Source organism: Talpa occidentalis, unplaced genomic scaffold, assembly GCF_014898055.3.
Source record: "Talpa occidentalis isolate TD23 unplaced genomic scaffold, MPIMG_talOcc4v2.1 talOcc4.6, whole genome shotgun sequence".
Taxonomy (NCBI): Eukaryota; Metazoa; Chordata; class Mammalia; order Eulipotyphla; family Talpidae; genus Talpa; species Talpa occidentalis.
The window spans coordinates 51,791,108-51,811,921 of record NW_023604972.1 but is presented as its reverse complement, the minus strand read 5'-3'; the positions used below and the strand labels follow the sequence as shown (position 1 = coordinate 51,811,921).

General features: G+C 35.9%; 1 protein-coding gene across 14 annotated transcripts in view; it reads left to right on the top strand.

Annotated features, from left to right (window-relative positions):
* WDFY3 (WD repeat and FYVE domain containing 3) overlaps positions 1-20,814 on the top strand; it is a 263,597-nt gene that overhangs the window by 157,616 nt on the left and 85,167 nt on the right. For all 14 annotated transcript variants that reach the window (XM_054687824.1, XM_054687825.1, XM_054687826.1 and 11 more), the window contains 10 exons: positions 52-283; positions 2,804-2,964; positions 5,201-5,312; positions 6,584-6,774; positions 8,208-8,360; positions 13,507-13,580; positions 13,663-13,824; positions 14,739-14,833; positions 17,881-18,001; positions 18,221-18,438. In XM_054687824.1, coding sequence (XP_054543799.1) covers positions 52-283; positions 2,804-2,964; positions 5,201-5,312; positions 6,584-6,774; positions 8,208-8,360; positions 13,507-13,580; positions 13,663-13,824; positions 14,739-14,833; positions 17,881-18,001; positions 18,221-18,438 — 1,519 coding nt within the window. The remainder of the gene's footprint in view (positions 1-51; positions 284-2,803; positions 2,965-5,200; positions 5,313-6,583; positions 6,775-8,207; positions 8,361-13,506; positions 13,581-13,662; positions 13,825-14,738; positions 14,834-17,880; positions 18,002-18,220; positions 18,439-20,814) is intronic.

Genomic DNA, 20,814 nt, shown 5'->3' with positions numbered 1-20,814 from the left:
AAAGTGGCTTTGGTTTTCCTTCCCTCACACATGGTCTCATCTTCTCTGTAGCTTCACTATGTTCACAGCACCCCAGGGGGCTCCGGTTCTGCAAACCCTCCGGTGGTCAGCACAGTGTATGCATATGTTGGCACTCCACCTGCTCAGCGCCAAATGGCTTCACTGGTTTGGCGCCTGGGACCCACACATTTTCTGGAAGAAGTCTTGCCTCCTTCAAGTGTGACTACCATTTATGAACTAGGACCAAATTATGTTGGAAGCTTTCAGGCTGTGTGTATGCCATGTGAGTAACTTACTCTTTGTCCTTAACATAGTATAAAACAACTCTTGCAATTTCAATTCATGACTCAAATGCTTATTTGTACATAAGGTTAGACACTATACTTATGTTGCAAAAGAACTCTACTTTTCCGCATATTATTGATTACTCACTCCTATTTGAAATGCTGTCCTCCACTGATAATACTATATTTTCCTGATTTTTGTGTTCATGCTTGGTCACCAATTTTCCTGTTTCCCTTATTGATTCCCAGAGGTAGGTATATACTGTCTAAGAATCTAACTCATTCTTCTTGTTTCTGTAATTTCTCCTATTGTGTGAAACAAGTTAAAGTGTATCTACTCTGGTTAAAGGGAAGGAGGATGGGTCTGATACAGGGCAGCAAGGGGCACTGTAACTGGCCACGGACACTGCCCAAATAGTTTACTGGCCACTGTCTGAGTTCTTTACCTGTGCACACAATTGCAAGACTACTCAGGCTTAGAGAACAACAAAGGGATTTATTTAACAAACCAAGGAAAAACAAAGAGTTACTAAGGCCAATAATGGCCATTACCTTACCAAAGTCATGTTTAGTGTTTTCCAATTCTGCACAAAGGTAGTTAAAATGGCATCTTTTCGGCACTGAGGGCACAAAGCTCCTCTCCCGAACAATAGGCCACATGTCCAAGATGGCGTCTTCCTGCCACTGTGGACACTCAGCAGCCAGACTATAGGCCAGCTTCCACCTCACGAAGACAACAGAAGATACAACAGGAGATGCTCCATGAGCTGCTGAATTGCCCCAGCACAGCACCAGACAAGCAGCACTCAAAACAGCAGCTACAGCTGTCGAATGACCTTGCAAATGGCCACACTCACATATCTCAGTAAAACTCCTGGCTCTGGGTCTTCTTCGCCTTTTCTGCCAGGCCACAACAGCAGCAAACCAGAAAACAGTTTCAGTCACTTGGCTTCTTGTAAACCTCCAAACTCTTCCTCCCTGGGGCTGGCTGCTGGAAGCCTCCACCTTCAGAGGCCCACAACAGCCTTCTGGAAGATTGGCACAGTGTGACCCAAATCCATTGACCCCTCATGCTGAATCCCGAAATACTGAATGACAAAGACTGAATGAATCCGCCCTTTTACATGGTCCCTTATATTACTTATCAGTCGCCTCACCCCAAAGTGCAATACTTTTTAGCATTTTTTTTTCTGGGGCTATCTATCCTCACCAGCAATCCGCCCAGGAGACACTACCTGTAACAGTCTTTTGGCTTCAGCCACCAGTTACAGGTGCAGTAAACACACACATAATCTCTAGGTTAAAACAATTAACATTTTTCCTCATCTGTTTACTCCTTGTTACCCATACTTCCAAAAAGAATTTAGAATCAGTAATTGATACTGAGCTGTACAATTTCCTTTATAATACTCTTACCAAATGATGTCTCCCTTGTTCCTTGTTCTAATTCTACCAAAATGCTCAGAAGACTTAAGACAAATATATTTATATGGTAATATTATGACTAAGTAATTCGCGTTCCTCTCATTTCTTTATTTACATACCCGCTAATTAATACCCAACACTTACTGAGTTCTTAATATGTGCTAAATAAATTAATACACATAAAATACATTTTTGTTCTGAGCTCGTCACATGTCATTAATTTATCTCCTCAAAACACTGTGAGTTAGGTGCTATCATAATCATACCCATTTTATGGATAAGGAAACGGAGGTACAGAGAAGAATAGATTACATCGCTTTTTAGTGATAAAGCAGAAATACGAATAGAAACCCTTTAGCTCTCAAAATTGTGTTCTTAACTACTCTCTGTGTTGTCTAGAAGACTATAGAGAGGTCTGTAGTAGGGATTTTCTTGGGAAAACCTAGTGCATGAGTATACTCATTTTCATTCCCTCTTTCCTTTGAATATAGAGGAAAGTTTGGTGGTGTGTTTTATTATTTTCTTTCTCTTCTTTTACATTATGTTCTGTGTTAAACACACTTTAAAATCTGAATGGAAAGATTTTTCACTGGATGATTTCCCCTACTGTCAAGAAATAAACAAGGAGGGCCTCCCCGGTGGCGCAGTGGTTGAGTGCTGGGTTGCGAAGCTGCCCACAGCCTCTGCAGCACCTGTTGGAGTTCGATCCCTGGCTGCTCCCCTGCCACCGGAGGAGGGTCCCACATGGCGCGCAGACCTCTCCTGCCGCTCGCTGCTCCCCTCAGCAGTGTGCTTCGGTCCTTCTGCCTGCTCTGCTCCCCGCTCTGGCTCTGGTGAATTCTCTCACCCTCCCGCACTTCTGACTGTACCCAGTGCTTGTATAAATAAATAAATCTTAAAAAAATAAAAGAAAGAAAGAAACAAGGAGTTGAAAAGCAAATAATACAGCTTGTAAATTTAGCTTCCTTTTTCCACTTTAAAAGATTTTCACGTCTTCCCATTTAAAAATATTTAAAATGACAGGAAGAATTAACAGTTTGTATGGGTTAAGAGAAATACTGGTGACTTTAAAAAGGATTATTCTTCTTTTGAAGGTAAAGATGCAAAATCTGAAGGTGTGGTCCCATCTCCCGTGTCATTAGTACCAGAGGAGAAGGTGTCGTTTGGCCTCTATGCACTATCTGTGTCTTCCCTAACAGTGGCCCGAATCCGAAAAGTATACAACAAGTTAGACAGCAAAGCCATTGCTAAGCAGGTAAGCTAAATGATTTCCGGTAAGCTGTGGTTGATTCTCACTGAGGAGATGTTTCCCAAGTCTTGGTGTGATTGATACCCAACTATAAGAAGTTTCTTTTAAAAAAGTTCCCTTCATGCTTTGTTTATACTTGGTTTATTTGGGTTGAAAATAAGCCAGAACAGGATGTTTAGATTAATTTGGAAAAGTGAGAATTTCCTTCTATTTCAAGTACATGGTTTATATAAATTTTTATGTTGGCAATCAAGAAATTAAGCTTCAGAAAACTGCAGAGAACTATTGCCATTATTAAGGCAACTGCTTAAAAACCTTTTCCTCTATCACCTACTATGTGGCAGTCACCATTTTGTATGGGACCCCGCAGTGGATAGAGAGAAAATTCCTTTATGGGTGTTATATTCTAGTAGAAGACACAGATAATACCATAGAAATAACCTAATCATAGTATATTTTAGAAGGTAAGGAGAGTTATGTGAAAAAATAAAGAAGAGAAGGGAAAAGAAATAGTTTTAAATAGGATGGCCTGACTGAGAAGGTTAAATTTGAGCAGATTTAAAAATGAGGCAGTAACTCAGACTACAGAGAGTGGGATGTGCAAGTGGGAAGGGGAGGTTGCATTCTGTTGGGTTGTTGGGAAAACCATGACATATTTTTCTTCTGTTTTCTATGCAAAAATGCATCATGACTTTTTGACAGCCCAATAGTAAATACATGCCTGCCAGAGAGGTAGGTGTAGAGAACACCTGGGTAGGAGAGGAGTTAGAGGGTCATGGGGACCAGTGAGTTTAGGATACAAGAATTGACTTTCATTGAGTGCAGCAGGAAGTGTTAGAGAGGTCCAGATATATAAATAAAATGCGACTTACTTTTGAATTAGAGTCACTAAACCTTCTGTTGACAGTAGATTGAAAGGAGACAAAGGTAGAAGCAGGGAGACCAGGAGATTTTGAGGTCAGTGATTTAATAACTTGTATAAGAGATGGTGGTCAGGCTAGGAGTGATAGTAGTGACTGTGATGAGAAGTGATCAGATTGGAGGTGTATTTTGAAGATTGAGGTAAATTTTTAATGATAGATTGGGTCTAAAACATGAGAGAAAGGAATCAAAGGAGTCACCTTTTCTGATACAGAGAAAAACTACTCGGAGAGTCATTACTATTTGGGTTGTGGGGTAGGGGAGGAGCTGGAAGGATATTGAGAATTATGTTTTGGAAAGGTTTGAGTAACATGTTGGACTTGTCAGTGGACATTATCAGTATCTTTGAATGTACAAATCTGGAATTCTCAAGAGAGATTTGAATGTCATTTATGTTCATGGATGGTGTTTCAAGCTCTAAGACCTGTTTGATTCATCAGAATGTAGATATCGATAGAGAAGAGAAAAGGTTTACACACTGAGACCCAGGGTATTCCTGTTACAGAGGTGGGAGATGAAGAACCAACAGAGAATGCAGAGGAGTAACTGCCAGCAAGAAGGGGAAAAAAACTAGGAAAGTCTGGGATTGTAGAAATCAACTATTCACTCTGTCAGATGTCGGAATGGCCAGTAAAAATGAGTGGGTTCAGCAGGGTAGGAGTCATCAGTGAACTTCACAAGCCTTTTTTGGCTAATATCTGAAGGCAAAGCCCAAGTAGAAGGAAATCAAGAGATGGGAAGGGGAGGATTTAGGAACAGTAAGTACTGACAAACTCTTTCACAGAGGTCTGTGAATATACATACTTTCTTCTATAGCACATAAATTGTGTATAAATTTAGATAGACACAAGAAATTACAGTTTTAGAATTTTATTTGCTTTGAAAACACATTGTGCGTGTGTGTCTATGTATGCAAATTTTAACATTCCTTTTATGTAGGCATGTTTTATCTATAAACTCTGGGGTGATTTATGTGATACTTTACATGAGAATGGAGTAAAGCTAATACTCTGTTCATTGATCAGAAATACTATGAATAATGAGAAACTTATAAACACAACACATTTTCATTCAGAAAAAACCTTGAAAATGTTTCCCGAGATTCCCCTCACCATCTTTATCTCAGATTATATTTCACTTACTTTCTTCGAGTTTCCTCACTTCTGGAAGTATTTGTACATTTTGAAAAGTGCTCATGTTTTAATTCTGCTAAGGGGAGAGAGAAGAGTTATGCTACCAATTAATTTTTCCCCTTTCTTTTGCAATCCCAGTGTTCAGACCATTCTTCTGTGGTTACATTTTTCTCTTTCCTATTCTTCAGTTAGGCATTTCTTCCCATGAGAATGCCACTCCAGTGAAGCTGATCCACAATTCAGCAGGGCACCTGAACGGGCCTGCACGGACCATTGGGGCCGCTCTGATTGGATACTTGGGTGAGTCAAATTGTACTTGTTTCAGACTTCTTTACCTGCCATCAAATCTTTGTGCACTTTCCTCACTCCAGGGGAGGCGTTTAAGTTCATCCTTTATCATGCTGACCTGTATAAGTATTTAGAGATTAATGCAAGAATCCCAAACCAACTTTTAAAAATCATAACCTTTTATGAAATCCTCTTAATTTTTTCCCTCTTTCATCAGCAGTGGTAAATTACTTCTATGTAATTTCAAGACAAATTTCACACTACATTTAGGGAGCTAGAAATACCAACAATTATGTGGTTTGGTACATCAGTGGAGGCCATCACGAGTGCTGGTGTTATTTGGAAATGAGGTAGAAATAAGAGCTTTGGAGTATAAACACCTAAGTCCTATTTTAATAAGTTAGAGTTGGCAAATGTACTGCTGAGCCTTGTGTCTGCTTAAAATGACTTGGTGTGTTTTGGTTAGATAGGATCTTGTACATAAACCCATGAGGCCATCCAAAATTCAGAACCAGTTGTAATTAATATATTTTAAAATGGAAGTAAATGCATAATATTATTTCCTTTGTAGATTAACAAAAAGCTAGTGTCTTGCCAGTCAGAATCCTACATTTTTATCAGTCCTTGTCAATTTTTATTGCCCCAGTACACTGCACATATCTTGACTTTGTTTTGTGTTTTTGGTAATAGTGCATTAATAAGGACCCTTTTTGCTAAAGCATGTGGTAGTTTTCCTTTGTTCGTTTCAACAAATATTTACAGAGTTCTTGCACTATGTCCTGTGCACCAGTATGACAGCACTAGGAGTCATGTAATGGTTAGTAGTGTATTTTCCTTGTCTTAACTACTGGGACTACCCCATCCTCGCCAACATGCCTCCTCCAAACCCATCCCTCAAGCATTTTTTGCTCTCCCATGTTTATTCCCCAGTCATTCCAGTAAGGCATCCTCACTCACCTCAGAAATACATTTCCAAGACCTTTGTACTTTATGTCTTTGTATTGCCCAAAGCTACATGTAGAAACATTTGTGCTGGTTCTAAACCCACCTTTTCTCTACTCCTTGACTCCCAGCTCTTTTCTGAGAGTATATGCACATTAGCAGGTTTTGCTTTTTGCCAAACTGTATCTTAAATTTTTTTAAACTTCATTTTAGGATACAAGATCTTGTTATTTAAAAATAGTGTTATTTTATAATCAATTAAATACTTCTTAGGATAATTTACTTGGTTCTTCTTTACATGGGGAATTTGTTTTAATTATTTTTTACTATCTTTTAATCAGGAGTAAGAACGTTTGTCCCTAAGCCTGTTGCCACTACTTTGCAGTACATTGGTGGAGCTGCAGCCATCCTGGGCCTCGTGGCCATGGCCTCTGATGTAGAAGGGCTGTATGCAGCAGTCAAGGCCCTGGTTTGTGTGGTCAAGAGTAACCCACTAGCCAGCAAAGAAATGGAAAGAATCAAAGGCTACCAGGTTTGTAACTCTAAAGCATTGCCTCGGCTTTACTTAGTTGTAAAAAAAATTTTCATTTTTATTTCCCATGTTTTTTCAAACTCGTATACTATCCAAATTAAAAGCTAGCAATTTTTTGTGAAAACTGCTATATGTTATGTGAAAATATCTTTATATTTTGGTTCATTCTTTTTTTCCAGTTTCCTCACATCTCACTTCTAAACCCTTGACTTGAGCTATGTTATTCCGCTTTTAATTTTCAAACATATTCCATAACAGTGGTTTGCTAACTTTCTTTGTAGAACTAGGATTGAAATGATAGAGCATATTAGCACCTGCACTGGAGACCACCAAATCCATAATAGATTTCTCCCCGTTTCCTACTTTCTCCCCTCCATTCTGAGTCATCTTACTCCCCGCGATGCATCCCCATACTCTAACTTATCTAGGAAATGTGAGAACTACTATGTATTATGTGTCTGTTGTTAGCACTGAAAATTTATGTAGCATTAAAAATATGCAGTGTTCATGTACCCACAATCTACTAGGTTGTGACACAAAGTTACTTGTAAGAAGAGAAACAAGTTATCATAGCAAGATTAAATCTTACCTCCAGGGTAGATGAAGTACAGATGCCTTCTATTAACTTGAACCATGAGTTCCTTGATACTGGTAAACTGCTTACTATACTGCATTATATAGATATAATCACACTAAGTCGGTAAGTGGTTTGTTTTATAAAACTTTCAAAATGATGATTGCAGCATTATTTCTCATGAAAAATACAGGAACAATCTAAATGTTCCAACAACATGAGAATGACTAATAATACTGCAACCATGCCATAGAATACCGTTAAACTTCCTTAGGTTATAATTATTAAGACTGTTGCAAAAGGAAAATTCCATTTTATATTTTATTTATTTATTCATTCATTCATTCAAGCTCTGGGTACAGTCAGAAGCGCGGGAGGGTGAGAGAATTCACCAGAGCCAGAGTGGGGAGTAGAGCAGGCAGAAGGACCGAAGCACACTGCTGAGGGGAGTAGCAGGCGGCGGGAGAGGTCTGCACCCCATGTGGGACCCTCCTCCGGTGGCCGGGGAGCAGCCGGGGATCGAACCGGCACTGCAGAGGCTGCGGGCAGCTTCGCAACCCAGCGTTCAACCGCTGCGCCACCAGGGAGGCCCGAAAATTCCATTTTAATAAAATATTATGTGTAGAAAATTGTATGATCTTGGTGGTAAGGACTATTTAAACACCAATGTTTGAATTGAAAGGGTTTATTAAAAAAAACTGGATATCTTAGTCATAGAGTAATGTGAGTACCCTGTTTTTTCTCCATTGTTATATGGTCATAATAAAAATGTAGAAATCTGCTTAAAGGTATCAGAAATTGCTCTACATATTGCTCTCCAGGGTATTTTATATCACTTATACATATTGCTTTCTTTTAGTTGTTGGCAATGCTGCTTAAGAAGAAACGTTCCCTTCTTAATAGCCACATCCTCCATCTAACATTTTCCTTGGTGGGAACTGTGGATAGTGGACATGAGACCTCCATTATTCCAAATTCAACTGCTTTCCAGGACCTACTTTGTGACTTTGAAGTATGTACATAAACACTAAGTGGTAATATGTAATCAATGAAACCATTTCTTCCTCTGTATATTGATAGAGCTAACTATTAAATAATTTGGTGTTCAAGATGTATTTACGTTCAGTAATTTTATTATGCTCATATTAATTTTATCAGTAAAATATAAAAAATAAGGTAGTTGTAGGGTCCTTTTCACCAGTAATATTTCATTTTGCAGATAGTTTGGAGGTAACATGGTACAGGGCATACACTTAACTATAGCTAATTTGCTGCTGCCACTGGCATTGTGAGAGGTAGACATTTTTTATTAATTCTGATGGAAACTTTTCCTGAACAAATAGGAATTTAGACCTAAGATTTTGGTTAATAGTAGCCACATAGTAAAACATCCTTTATTTTGCTAAAATAATGAAATTTGCATTCTACTGTCTCATTACCATAACAGCTTTTACTCTGTCCCTCTCAAGGTACCACTTGACCCTGACCCTGGATCCTGTTTCCTTTCTCCATTTAACTTTGCATATGAGTCACTATAGACTATTTTTTCTCTGTCTCTTTCTCTCCTTCCCCCAGTGCCTCCCTGTGAGCCTATAGAATTTGTCAGTACAAAGATCATGTCCATTTCTTCTTTGTATCCCTATGTCCCAAAAAGGTGCCTACCACTTGCATGTTTGCTAACTGTGATGGCTAGGCCCTACTTCTTATTACTCATAGCTAATGTAACGTCTGTGTTGTTAATTATTTTAAATTCCTAACAAATGTGCCCTAATTAGCTTGCTGAAGCTTTATTTGAAAGCTATTAGCAGGCTGGCCTACACTGGGTTCTCAGTATCCAGAGCTCTCCATGGTGCATGGTGCAGTCTGTTTCCTCCTCCCACCTCTGCCGGTGTTCCTGCTGCCCTCCGTTATCTTTTATCTTTCCCAATACTGTCTCCACAGTTTCCCTGCTGTGGAAATTTTATTATTTTATGTAAAAGTGTCCATCTTCACTTCTTTAGCTTTTCCTTTGTTTTTTTTTTTTTTTCTATTTCTTTCATTTAGATTCTCAGCCAGGCCTCCAGCCCATCTCTACAGAGTTGACTCTCAAACCTGTATCTCTCGCTTAACATCTGAATCCCTGCCTTATTTCTCACTTCTTGTACAACAAACATTTCCATTTTTATGTTCCAGCAGCACCTAAACCAAACTTAGCATCCTTCCCCAAATTAGTTCTTCCTTCTGACTTCTATTTCTATTAATAACACCATTTCCCTACTCACCAAGGTTTGAAACTGAAAACTCAGCCTTCCTTTTTCCTCTCTGTTTATAAACACTTCAGTAATAAATCTTAGAGACTCTTCTTCAACACTTCAGTCTGCCTTTTCTGTGTGTCCCATTACATCTTAGTCCAAGCCTTAATCATTTCTTCTCTACTACTAAGATAGCTCTCATTTCTTTTCCCCGTGTCCTAAACTGTCCTATTTATCTTTTGACTTCATTCTTTCAGAGTAAGGTGCTTACTCAAAAACTTCTAGTGATTTCCCTGATGCAATAAAAAGTATATTTCTCAGCCTGATATTCAGAGTTCTAGTGTGCAAACATTTCACTTTTTTAGAAAATTGATATTTTTAAGCCAGGTATTGTATTAGGTGCTAAGAGGTAAAAATATAAGCGAGTCCTTCAAGGTATTTAGTCCATTAGAGGAAAACAAATAAATAGAAAATGAAAAACTTGTGAAAGCAGAGAGGAAGATACTCAAAAAGGACTATGGGGAGTACTAAGAAGACCCATTTAATTATGCCTATCTTTGTTTTGATAAGGTAATTGGCACAGTTAAACAGTGGATTATCTTTAATTTCAGAATTCTGATTAAAATCTAACATGAACAAATGAAACTTCACTGCCTCACAAATTTTGGTTGCATTCAAATTTTGGCCTGTCATAAGAGACCAATACATTAGTTTGTCCTCATCCACAGGGAATACATTTCAAGACCTCCAATGGAGGCCTGAAAGTGGAGATAGTACCAGACCATATATTTTTTGCTAACTGCTTATTTCCTTATTTCTTTATTGCTTCATATAGCATTCCTAATTGCCTTAAACAGTAACCTATAAATATATCACCCTATTTTTAGAACAGTCATTTGACAGCTATAAGAAATACAGTTTGTAGTAACACATAGCATTTTCTTTTTTTTTTAATTTATTTTTTAATTTTTTTTAAAGATTTATTTATGCATACAAGAGCTGGGGGCGGGGAGGGGAGTGAGTCCAGAGATCAGTCCAGATCAGTCCGAATCAGTCCGAATCAGTCCAGAGATGGGGGGGTTGAGAGGATTCACCAGAGACAGAACAGGAAATAGAACAGGCAGACTGACTGAAATACACTGCTGAGGGGAACAGCGGACGAGACAGGAGAGGTCTGCTTCGCCATGTGGGTTGTTCCCTGGCCAGCTGGGGATCAAACTCATGCTGCAGAGGCTTCAGTTGATTCACAGTGCGGTGCTTAACCCCTTGTGCCACCAGGGAGGCCCAGCATTTTCATTTTTGTGGTTGTTCTAGATTTGAGGGAATACAGGTATGACACGTAAGTCTGTATTGAAGGAATATCATACCAACTTTACTATAAAACCTTAGAATGGTAAACTTCCATTTCTCCTTCTGCCATTTGTGTTGTTGAAGCTATACATTTTACTTCTATATATCTTGGATCCCCGCAGTATTATTTTTGCTTTAAATGGTCCATTATCTTGTAAAGACATTTTAAAAGTTCTGTCATGTTTCCTCACATGCATAGCATTTATGGCATTTTTTATTCCACTGGGTAGGTCCAGATTTCTGTCTTACATAGTTCATCTGCCTAAAATACTTTTGACATTTCTTGTAGTTCATGTCTTCTGGTGAAAAATTCTCCTATCGTTGTAGGATATTTTAGCAGTGCGTTGTTGATTTTTTTTTTTTTAACTCTTTTAAGATGCCAGTCTCTCCACTGCCTTCTTTATATTTCTTCTGCATTGGATTTATTGACTTTTTTAAGTCTGTCAGATTTTCATTTTCATCACATTGGAAATTTTTTAGCTAATATTTCTTCAGTTACTTTCCCTGGTGCCTTCTTCCTCCCAAGTACACGTTTCTTAGGTTGTTTGATATTATCCCTCAAGTCAGTAATGCTCAAGTACTATCTTTTCACTATTTTTCTCATGCTTCATTCAAATAGTTTCTAGTATTAAGAATTCAAGTTTACTAAATTTTTTAGTTGAATCTAATCAGTTTTTAGTCACATTCAGTATATTTTAAATTTTAGATATTTTTCATCTATGGAAGTTCACTTCTGTTTCCTCATCATGTTCATTTTTATTTTGTGATGTTCTTTAGCATAAGGAGCATATTTCTAATGGTATTTTTTTTTGCAGTTTCCTTTTTTTATTGTATTATTTTTACTAACGTAATGACTGTTTATAGCATTGTATGTGATTGAGGCTTATAGGCTCACACCTCTTCAGACATATGTTGCAACACCATGTTTACCACCAAGTGCCCATAGTCCTCCCCTGTAGCCCATCAGGCCCCTCCCCACTTTGTTCCCTTTCCCCATGCCCCTCCTCTGCCAACTTTAATTCTACCATCAGATTACTAGGGTTTGTTTTGACTTCGGTTTTGTCTGCCTTTGATATTTCTCTATGTTCCTCATGTAAGTGAAAACATCCAATATTTGTCTATCTCCTTCTGACTTATTTTCCTTAGCATAACCCCCTCCAGTTCCATCCATGTTGTCACAAAATGCAAGATTCCATCTTTTTTTATATAGCTGAGTAATCGTTCATTGTGTGTATATACCACATTCCTTTTTTCTTTCTTTTTTGAGGTGACATTGGTTTACAATACTGTATATCATTTAGGGTCATAGAGTCACACTTCCTCAGATATATGTCACCACCCCCTCTCCCAAACATCCATGCACCCACAGTCTTTTACCCTGGGCCATTGGGCCCCCTCCCTGTTTTATTCCTATCCCACTTTCCCTCTCAAAGGTTTTTTTTTTTTTTTTTTTTTATTTATTAATGCATACAAGAACTGGGGTACAGACCAGAGGTGCCGGGGGTGAGAGCGTTCACCAGAGACAGAGTGGGGAGCAGAACAGGCAGACTGACAAAATACACTGCTGAGGGAAGCAGTGGGTGAGACAGGAGAGGTCTGCTGTGCCATGTGGGTATCTCCCTGGCTGGGGATCGAACTCGTGCTGCAGTGGCTGCAAAGCCTCATAGTATGGTGCTTAACCCCTTGCACTACTAGGGAGGCCCCCTTTATTAAAAAAAAAAAATTTGTGGTTTAATTGGCAGGTGACATCCGTTTTCAATATAAAACAATGATTTGATATTTATATATTTTAATGGCTTTCTTCAAGTCCTACCAATTCTATCACGTCATTCTTCCTGGACTGTTTATGATGATTGATTTTTCTCCCACGGTATGGGTCATATTTTCCTTTTCCTTTGCATATTTGGTCATTTTTGAAGGGATGATGAATTTTAGATTTTGTTGTACTCATTTCAAGAGTATTGAACTATTCTCTGGTATTAGTTATTCAATCCTTTTGAGACATACTTTTAGCTTTGTTAGAGTGGGCCTTTAGTCTAGTGCTAATTTATCCCCACTGCACTATGAGACCTCTCCCCAAGTTCCTATGTATTGCAAAGTCTAGTCTGTCAGTAGGAGTGCAGATTAATCGCTCAGCCCTTGACAAGTCCCAGGAATTGTTTGGTGTATTTCTTTGCACTGACTATTTCCAATTTTAGACCCGTATTGGAATGATTGGTGATTCCAATGATTCAGCCTTTGTACTCAGTACATAATGTTCATTATTCACTATATTCAATATTCAATAATAGTAGTCAATAATGGGTTCCTAGAAAACTTTCTGTGGACCTTAACTTTGTAGTTCTTTCTCTTAGGAGTGTTAATTTCCATAGCAATTATCCCCTTATGTACAGAACCAGAAGTCCTGCGTACAAGGAGTTTTATTGGGCTTTACCAAATAAAAACTTAATAAATTGGTTATATTCATTTAAGTGTAAGTGAAATAAGTTTGATATGCTGCATTTGTGTTTACTGAATTGACATTTGGAGTATTTTCTAGCCCTAAATATACCACTATTCTTTTTTGGTTTTCTATAGGTCTGGCTTCATGCACCTTATGAACTTCATCTTTCCTTATTTGAACACTTCATTGAACTGCTCACAGAATCGAGGTATTAGTTAATACCTGTGCAGCTAATTTTTCAGTTATGGAAGAGATAATAGTACTGTGTATAAAATCTTCTTTCTCTTTAGTGAAGCGTCAAAGAATGCCAAATTAATGAGGGAATTCCAGCTAATCCCAAAATTGCTGCTGACTCTTCGAGATATGTCTTTATCCCAGCCTACAATTGCTGCTATTAGTAATGTGCTGAGCTTCTTACTGCAAGGTTTTCCCAACAGCAATGATCTTCTTAGGTAATAAAAATATCTATATTTGTCAGTTTATTAATTAAAAATGCCATTGAGGTTAAGATGAATGAGATGAATATAATTGGTTTCTATGCCTCTGTAGCATCTGTAATGTTAATACTACTCAAGAAAAAACTACCTAACCCTAAAGTAGAGAATTGTTTTAGCTTGACTTAATCACCACTTTCCTTGTAATCTCCCAGGTATCACAGGTAGAAACATACCTGCTTATTAGAATATTCTCAGAAGACTAATCTCTAATCTGCGTAGTATGTAAATCACTGGTGTTTATATTCATTTACCTGGAGAACATCTCTAACTTGATGATAGATTTAAAACTGGAACTTAGGAACTGTTTTGGAGATTGTTATTATTATTAACAGTATTTACTTAGATCTTAGTGTGGAACTATAGGGATCGCTTTATTGACATTATCATTAAACCTACCAAGGTTTTCTTTTTCTTTGCTTTACAAATTAAAATAAGGCCCAATGAGGTTAAGCTACTTGTTCCAGATAACCCATTTAAAACTTATAAAAATCAGGATTTTAACTTTATCTGTGTTTCCAGAACTCAAGTTCCGAATTATTAGGCTATAGTGAATCCATATTGAAAATATTAGGACTTTTTCATTCAATCATGCTGTTTGGCTCTTGAAAACATTTTGGTTAGTGCATTAAAGGATTTATTTCGAAAGAAGTATTTTTATCCTATAATAGAAAAGATTATGACATATATGACATGAATTGCCATGAGCTCAGGTAGAGCAAACCAAATAATAATCCACTCAAGTTCAGTAAAATGTTAGTTAAAAAAATTTTTTTGTTTTCATACCTTTGTTTATTCTTTCTGTACAATTTGTTTTTTGTTGTGAGAAGAAAAGATAAAATCTATAACTGTTTTTATTCTCATATTTCAAGGTTTGGCCAGTTTATTTCTTCTACTTTACCAACCTTTGCAGTTTGTGAGAAGTTTGTAGTTATGGAAATAAACAATGAAGAGAAGCTTGACACTGGTGAGTCGATTCTGGAGCTTGAAAACTAGTTACTATGTCCCATTATCTCCTGTCCCATTACCTCCTTTAACTTTAAAAAGTTAAACCTGAATTATATGTGATATGATTATGTTACTTTTTTCTTTGTCTTATATTTTTTGATATTTCACAAATGTATTTGTTTTAAATCAATCCTATATAATATGCAGAAATACAGAATTGATTACAAAGTTAATAGGGTGTGAATTTTGCTTTAAAAATAAATCACTTCTGTTTTTAGAGGATTTATAGCAATATTCCTTTAAATAGCAAACCTCTTTTAATGAAATTTTGAACATTGTTTTTTTTTAATTTATGTACATCTTGTCAGAAACACATACTTGGCAAAAAAGTAAATTATATTAATTTTATATCATTAATTTATGTCTATTTTATCGTTAATCTTATGTATTAAATATTTAGTAGTTGCTGAGGGAATGAACATTTTTACTACCATCATTTCATCTAAGTATAAAATAAAAGTAATCTCATCATTTTTGAATTCCTGAGTTCATGGTAACCACTTTTTCTTTAAACTTTCTTCGTTTGGTACGTATCTTTTGCCCTCTGTCCCAGTACAGTTTTCCTGTTGTATGTTTTAGAATAGAAGATTTGCTTGTAAAACATTGAAACATGGTCATTTGGTTTGACCTGTAATTAAATTTACAGTATCTTAAAGACAATATTATTTACATTATTATTCTCATCCAAAATTATATCACATAAATGATTTTGTTTAAACTCTTAAAACCTTATCCACCAAAAGGGTAGAGAGAAAATACCTCTCACAAAAAAGTTCTCTATTTTCACTATACCATCTAGAGCACAGCTTCCTCAGTGCTTTCTGGATAGGAGAAAGTAGTGTAATAATGTTTTTCAGTGAGAAGTTAAGAGATTGCATAGGATAAGGGGCTTCTTGCTAATTATAAGGACATAAGACCCTTGACACTTATCTACTACCTGCTCATTTAGAACAGTGTTTATATTTCTTTGGTGAAGCAAATTAACAAAGTGTAAGCTTAAAGATGGAATCATTGAATAGCATTTATTGAGTGCTTAATATCTGCCAGGGATTATTTAAATGCTTTATGTAATATCAGCCCTATGAAAAAGGTACTGTTGTACCAGTTTTACGGGGGAGGAAACTGAGTCACAGAAGGACCAAGTAAAGTAAATTTAGGTGACATGATACCACTACCTTTGAATTCAGGTCATCCAAACCAACATTCTAAACTTTTAACTACTGCATTGTTCTACATTATACAAGGATTATTTCTAAGTTCCTAATTAATATAAGCCAAGTAAATAGAAATTGTAAAGTGAAAGTACTTTAGGAATCTTTGAAAATGTATACCACGTTTACATATAAAGAAATGAAAAAAATATTTCTCTGGTCTCCATATTTCTTTGCTAGTTGTGGAATTAAGTAACCACAGCTAGTGTTGCAAAATTTTTTTTGATAAGAGTACAGCAGTATGGATGTATAAATTAGTTAATTTTTCTGTTATTTGCCAAGTTGATTAGTATTCTCACCAGTTCATTGCTGTTTGAAATAAAAAGTCAGAGTCACATTATTGATCTTATTATTATGAGCCACATATTGCTTATTTTGAAGACTGAGTTAAGAATAATATGATGCGGGCCTCCCCAGTGGCACAGCGGTTGAGCGCTGGGTTGCGAAGCTGCCCGCATCCTCTGCAGCGCTGGTTCAATCCCCGGCTGCTTCCCGGCCACCAGAGGAGGGTCCCACATGGCGCGCAGACCTTTCCTGCCGCCCGCTGCTCCCCTCAGCAGTGTACTTCGGTCCTTCTGCCTGCTCTGCTCTCTCCTCTGGCTCTGGTGAATTCTCTCACCTTCCCGCGATTCTGACTGTACCCAGTACTTGCTTGAATGAATGAATGAATGAATGAGTGAATGAATGCATAAATAAATAAATAAATAAATAAAAGAATAATACGATGTACCCAAAACATTCAGCCCACATGACCTCGGTTTGGCTAGGAAAAAGTTAATCTGGAAATTTCTTTCAGAGTACATAGTTTTAAACTGTATTTGAAAATGAGGGGAAGCATAATAACAATAAGAAAACTAGACATAAAAGCTAGGGGATTTTTTTCATTTCTGCGTAGATTTTCATTTTATTGTAGAAAAATTGTAAGGAAATATTTCCTATAACAATTTCAGTTGTATGGCTATGCTTTCATTAAAATAATTGGTGAATTATCCGTGCACTGCCTCTTAGAGGGGAAGGAGATTTTGAGTTCTCCTTGGTAAACTTTGAAGTACTCTTCATAATTTAAGGTACTAACTTAGCATTTCAGTAAGAAAGTGAACAAAGGAATTATAGTCATATGCCTAAACAGGAAAAAGAATGTCATAACCATGGTGGTTGAAGTTTAGCTTAAGTTTCTGTTCTAGAATGTGACTTGTGGATGTGATTAGTTAACCCCTAGCTCATCAGTGGCAGAGCTGGGCTGGAACACTGGGCCACCCATGCTAAGTGTGTCTGAGGAGAGCAGGAACATTCTGCCTGCCTCCCTCTTTTCCAGTTTCTCTAGTGGAATTGTGTGCCTTTGCTTCTCTTCTCCACTGTTAAATATTAACTTCCCTTATGCACTATTACATTTATTGACTAGTTTATGCTCCCTTTCAATCAATTTTTAAGTCTGGTAAATTTATTTCTTTCAAAATGAATCTAGAAATGAAGAATCTGTATTATTTTTGTATGAATTAACTGGATGACTTTCCCCCCTATTGGTAAATTGAGGGAAATATTTTTGTAGGAAACAGTCTATGACCTTTTTTTAAATCACTGTTTAGATGATATTAAATGCAAATGAACTATTTTCAATATTCTAAAGAAAAGTGATGGAGTTGACCCTTTTTCTTGTTTGCTTTAGCAGAAAACACTCCTAGAAAAAATGTTTTCTAAGAGATAATATTTTTCAGTGAGATTTACTGGAATAGTGTTGGATATTCTATCCTGGCTTATCTGGTAGGGCACGCTAATGAATTTATTTTCATTATAGGAACTGAAGAGGAATTTGGAGGTCTTGTATCGGCTAATCTTATACTTTTGAGGAACAGACTTCTAGATATATTGCTAAAACTAGTTTATACATCTAAAGAAAAAACAAGCATTAATTTGCAGTAAGTAAAATCTTTTTAGAATTTGTGGTATTAGTTGCTATTAACTAATTAAGTCATGGTAGAAAAAAGAAAGTACTGTCACTGACTTTTAATAGATACTTTTAAACCCCAGAAATTTATAGTATCTCATGAATAAAATGTAGTCTTACTTTTCTTTTAAACTTGAAATCCTAATACTTGAAATTAATTTTTTCTCTTTCTTAAATCCACTTTGAATAGAGCCTGTGAAGAACTGGTCAAGACACTGGGTTTTGACTGGATTATGATGTTTATGGAAGAACACTTGCATTCCACCACAGTTACAGCAGCCATGAGGATTCTTGTTGTCCTACTGAGTAATCAGTCCATTCTCATCAAGTTTAAAGAAGGACTCAGTGGTGGAGGGTGGTTGGAACAGACAGACTCTGTCTTAACGAATAAGATCGGAACTGTGTTAGGTATGGGCCTTTCATAATCAGCTGCTTTGAAATAAGAGGTTGTGTTTTGTTTTTAAATATTTTAAATCATATGTTATATTTAATCTCCAGTTTGATGGCTTTTAGGAGTCATGAATTTTTATTAGTGATAGAATAAAATCTTTAAGATCTTTTCAAATTTGACTTCTTAAAATTGCAAGTCAAAATGAAATCAGAAAAATTAAGGAATTCCTTATTATCTATAAGTAAATATTTAACCAGTCATCAAAATTTGAATTAATGATAATAATTTGAGTGGTTATTCTGCACCAGTTACTAAACTTTAATTTTCACTATAACTCTGAGATATAATTACTGTCATACCCATTTTACTGACAAGAAAACTATAGAATAGGAATGAAGTTACTTGTCACAGTAAATTCTGACTTTTAAATCCAGGTTACTCAGATCCAAAATTTAAGTTTAAAGTTTCTGTGAAAGCTCTTTATTCTCTACTCACTTTTTCTGTGCTGATTTCAACATATAACTGAGCACTTAAGTAACATTAGAGAATTTAAATTTCCTATATTAGATTCATATAAACCTTACTTTGGAAATATATATTTAAAGGTAATGTTTTCATTGAAAATTAAGGTCATTCAAACTCTTAAAGTATTTTAAAATTATATTTGTCACTATAACATTTCATTTTTAAACCATTAATCATTGTTTTCTGCAACAAGCATCAGGATTACATATTTACTCTGTGAGATAGGGAAATTAGGGATTAGAATTTAATATGTAATTTTTCTATAATGAAAAGTAAAAGTTTCAATACCTCGCTACTGCCTGAACTGCTCTCTCAGATATTAAAGTGAATGATAAGAGGAGAGAACTTTCAGAACAGAATTATTTTCTTGTTATTCACATGTGGAAAATGTCAAAAGAATCTTTGTGATGAAGAAAGAAGAGAGAGTGATACCATTTCTTTTTCACTGCAAAATGACTTCTGGAGAAAATTACGTACTTTAAAATATGTATTTTAAATTATTATTATTTATTATTACTAATACTATAGATACTTTTCATAATCTAAAAAATTAATCACCATTTTCAGTTGACTCTGGAGCATACAGATGGTATTTTGAACAGGTTAGTAGCAAGAAATTTTGCTTATTGATCTTAATGACAGCTACTAGAAAAACAATGAAAGCGCAATTGAAAATGAATTCTGTGGAATGTGAGGGTTTTAAATACTAATTGACAGCATGGCTTTTATTAAGCCAGAAATAGTAGTACAATAGCACATAAGAGTCATAGAAAGCTTTGTGGTTTGCAGAATTTTTTCACTTTTTTTTTTTTATTTAGGCTTCATGATTTTGGAAACAGTTGTGTATTTATTTTATAGTACTTTTATTTTACATTATATGTGCCTAATGAACAGAAATTAAGGTTTAACTTCCCTAGTTAGGAAAATAAGATAACTTTATAAGATTCCTGAGTCACACGGTAATACTGCTCAATATCTGTCTTCTTATTGTTAGTCCTGTCCGTTGTTCTATACCACATCACTTGAGTGGTAACAGAAAAAACTGCTTTTGCCATTTTTTACTTAATGCCTTAGAATTTGTTTGCCCTTTATTGATACCTGCCTACACATTGCAGTTGCTATTTTGATCCTCAAGAGAAATCTAGGTTTTCAATTTGTGTTTAACTTATATTGGATTTGATTTAATTTTCCCTGAGTAACTAATACATACATATCTATGCATATATATGTATATCATCTTTTGATTCTATTTCTCTTTGATCACATGATCAACCTAATATTTTTTAAAGTTTTAGTCACATTTTTTGTCTAATCTTTCTTTATAAAAATACCACCCATACAACTGTAACTTGAACTTAAATTAGTGTTTAATTGTTAATAACAAAGTCAGTATTCCATAAATTACTCATGGGGAAGTAGAGTGTGAAATCAGAGTGGAAAATGAATCCTATTTTTTATTCACTTAGGACATGTAGATTAATCAAAATTTTTTTTTCCTATTTAATATATAAAATATCATTGTATGTCTTTTGATTTTTTAAAGTTTGACACTTTTTCTACTCATATTTTCATTTAGTATTTACTGTAAACAAAAATCACTCCAGTGAACTCTTTCAGATATATGACCATGTCATTAATAAGGCCAAGGGAGACAGCATAACTCTGCAGTTTCTGAAACAAATTCATGCTCCCAGGAGTAAGTGTTCCAATCATTAGTTTTGTGACCCTAAACAAATCACATATTTTCTGCATTGCAGAAAGGATAATAGTAATTTCTATTGCACATGCTCATTGTGTTTGAGAAATTCAAATTCAGTGAAAGTGGCTATGCAATTTTTGTTAAATAGAAGAGCATACTTTTAAAGATT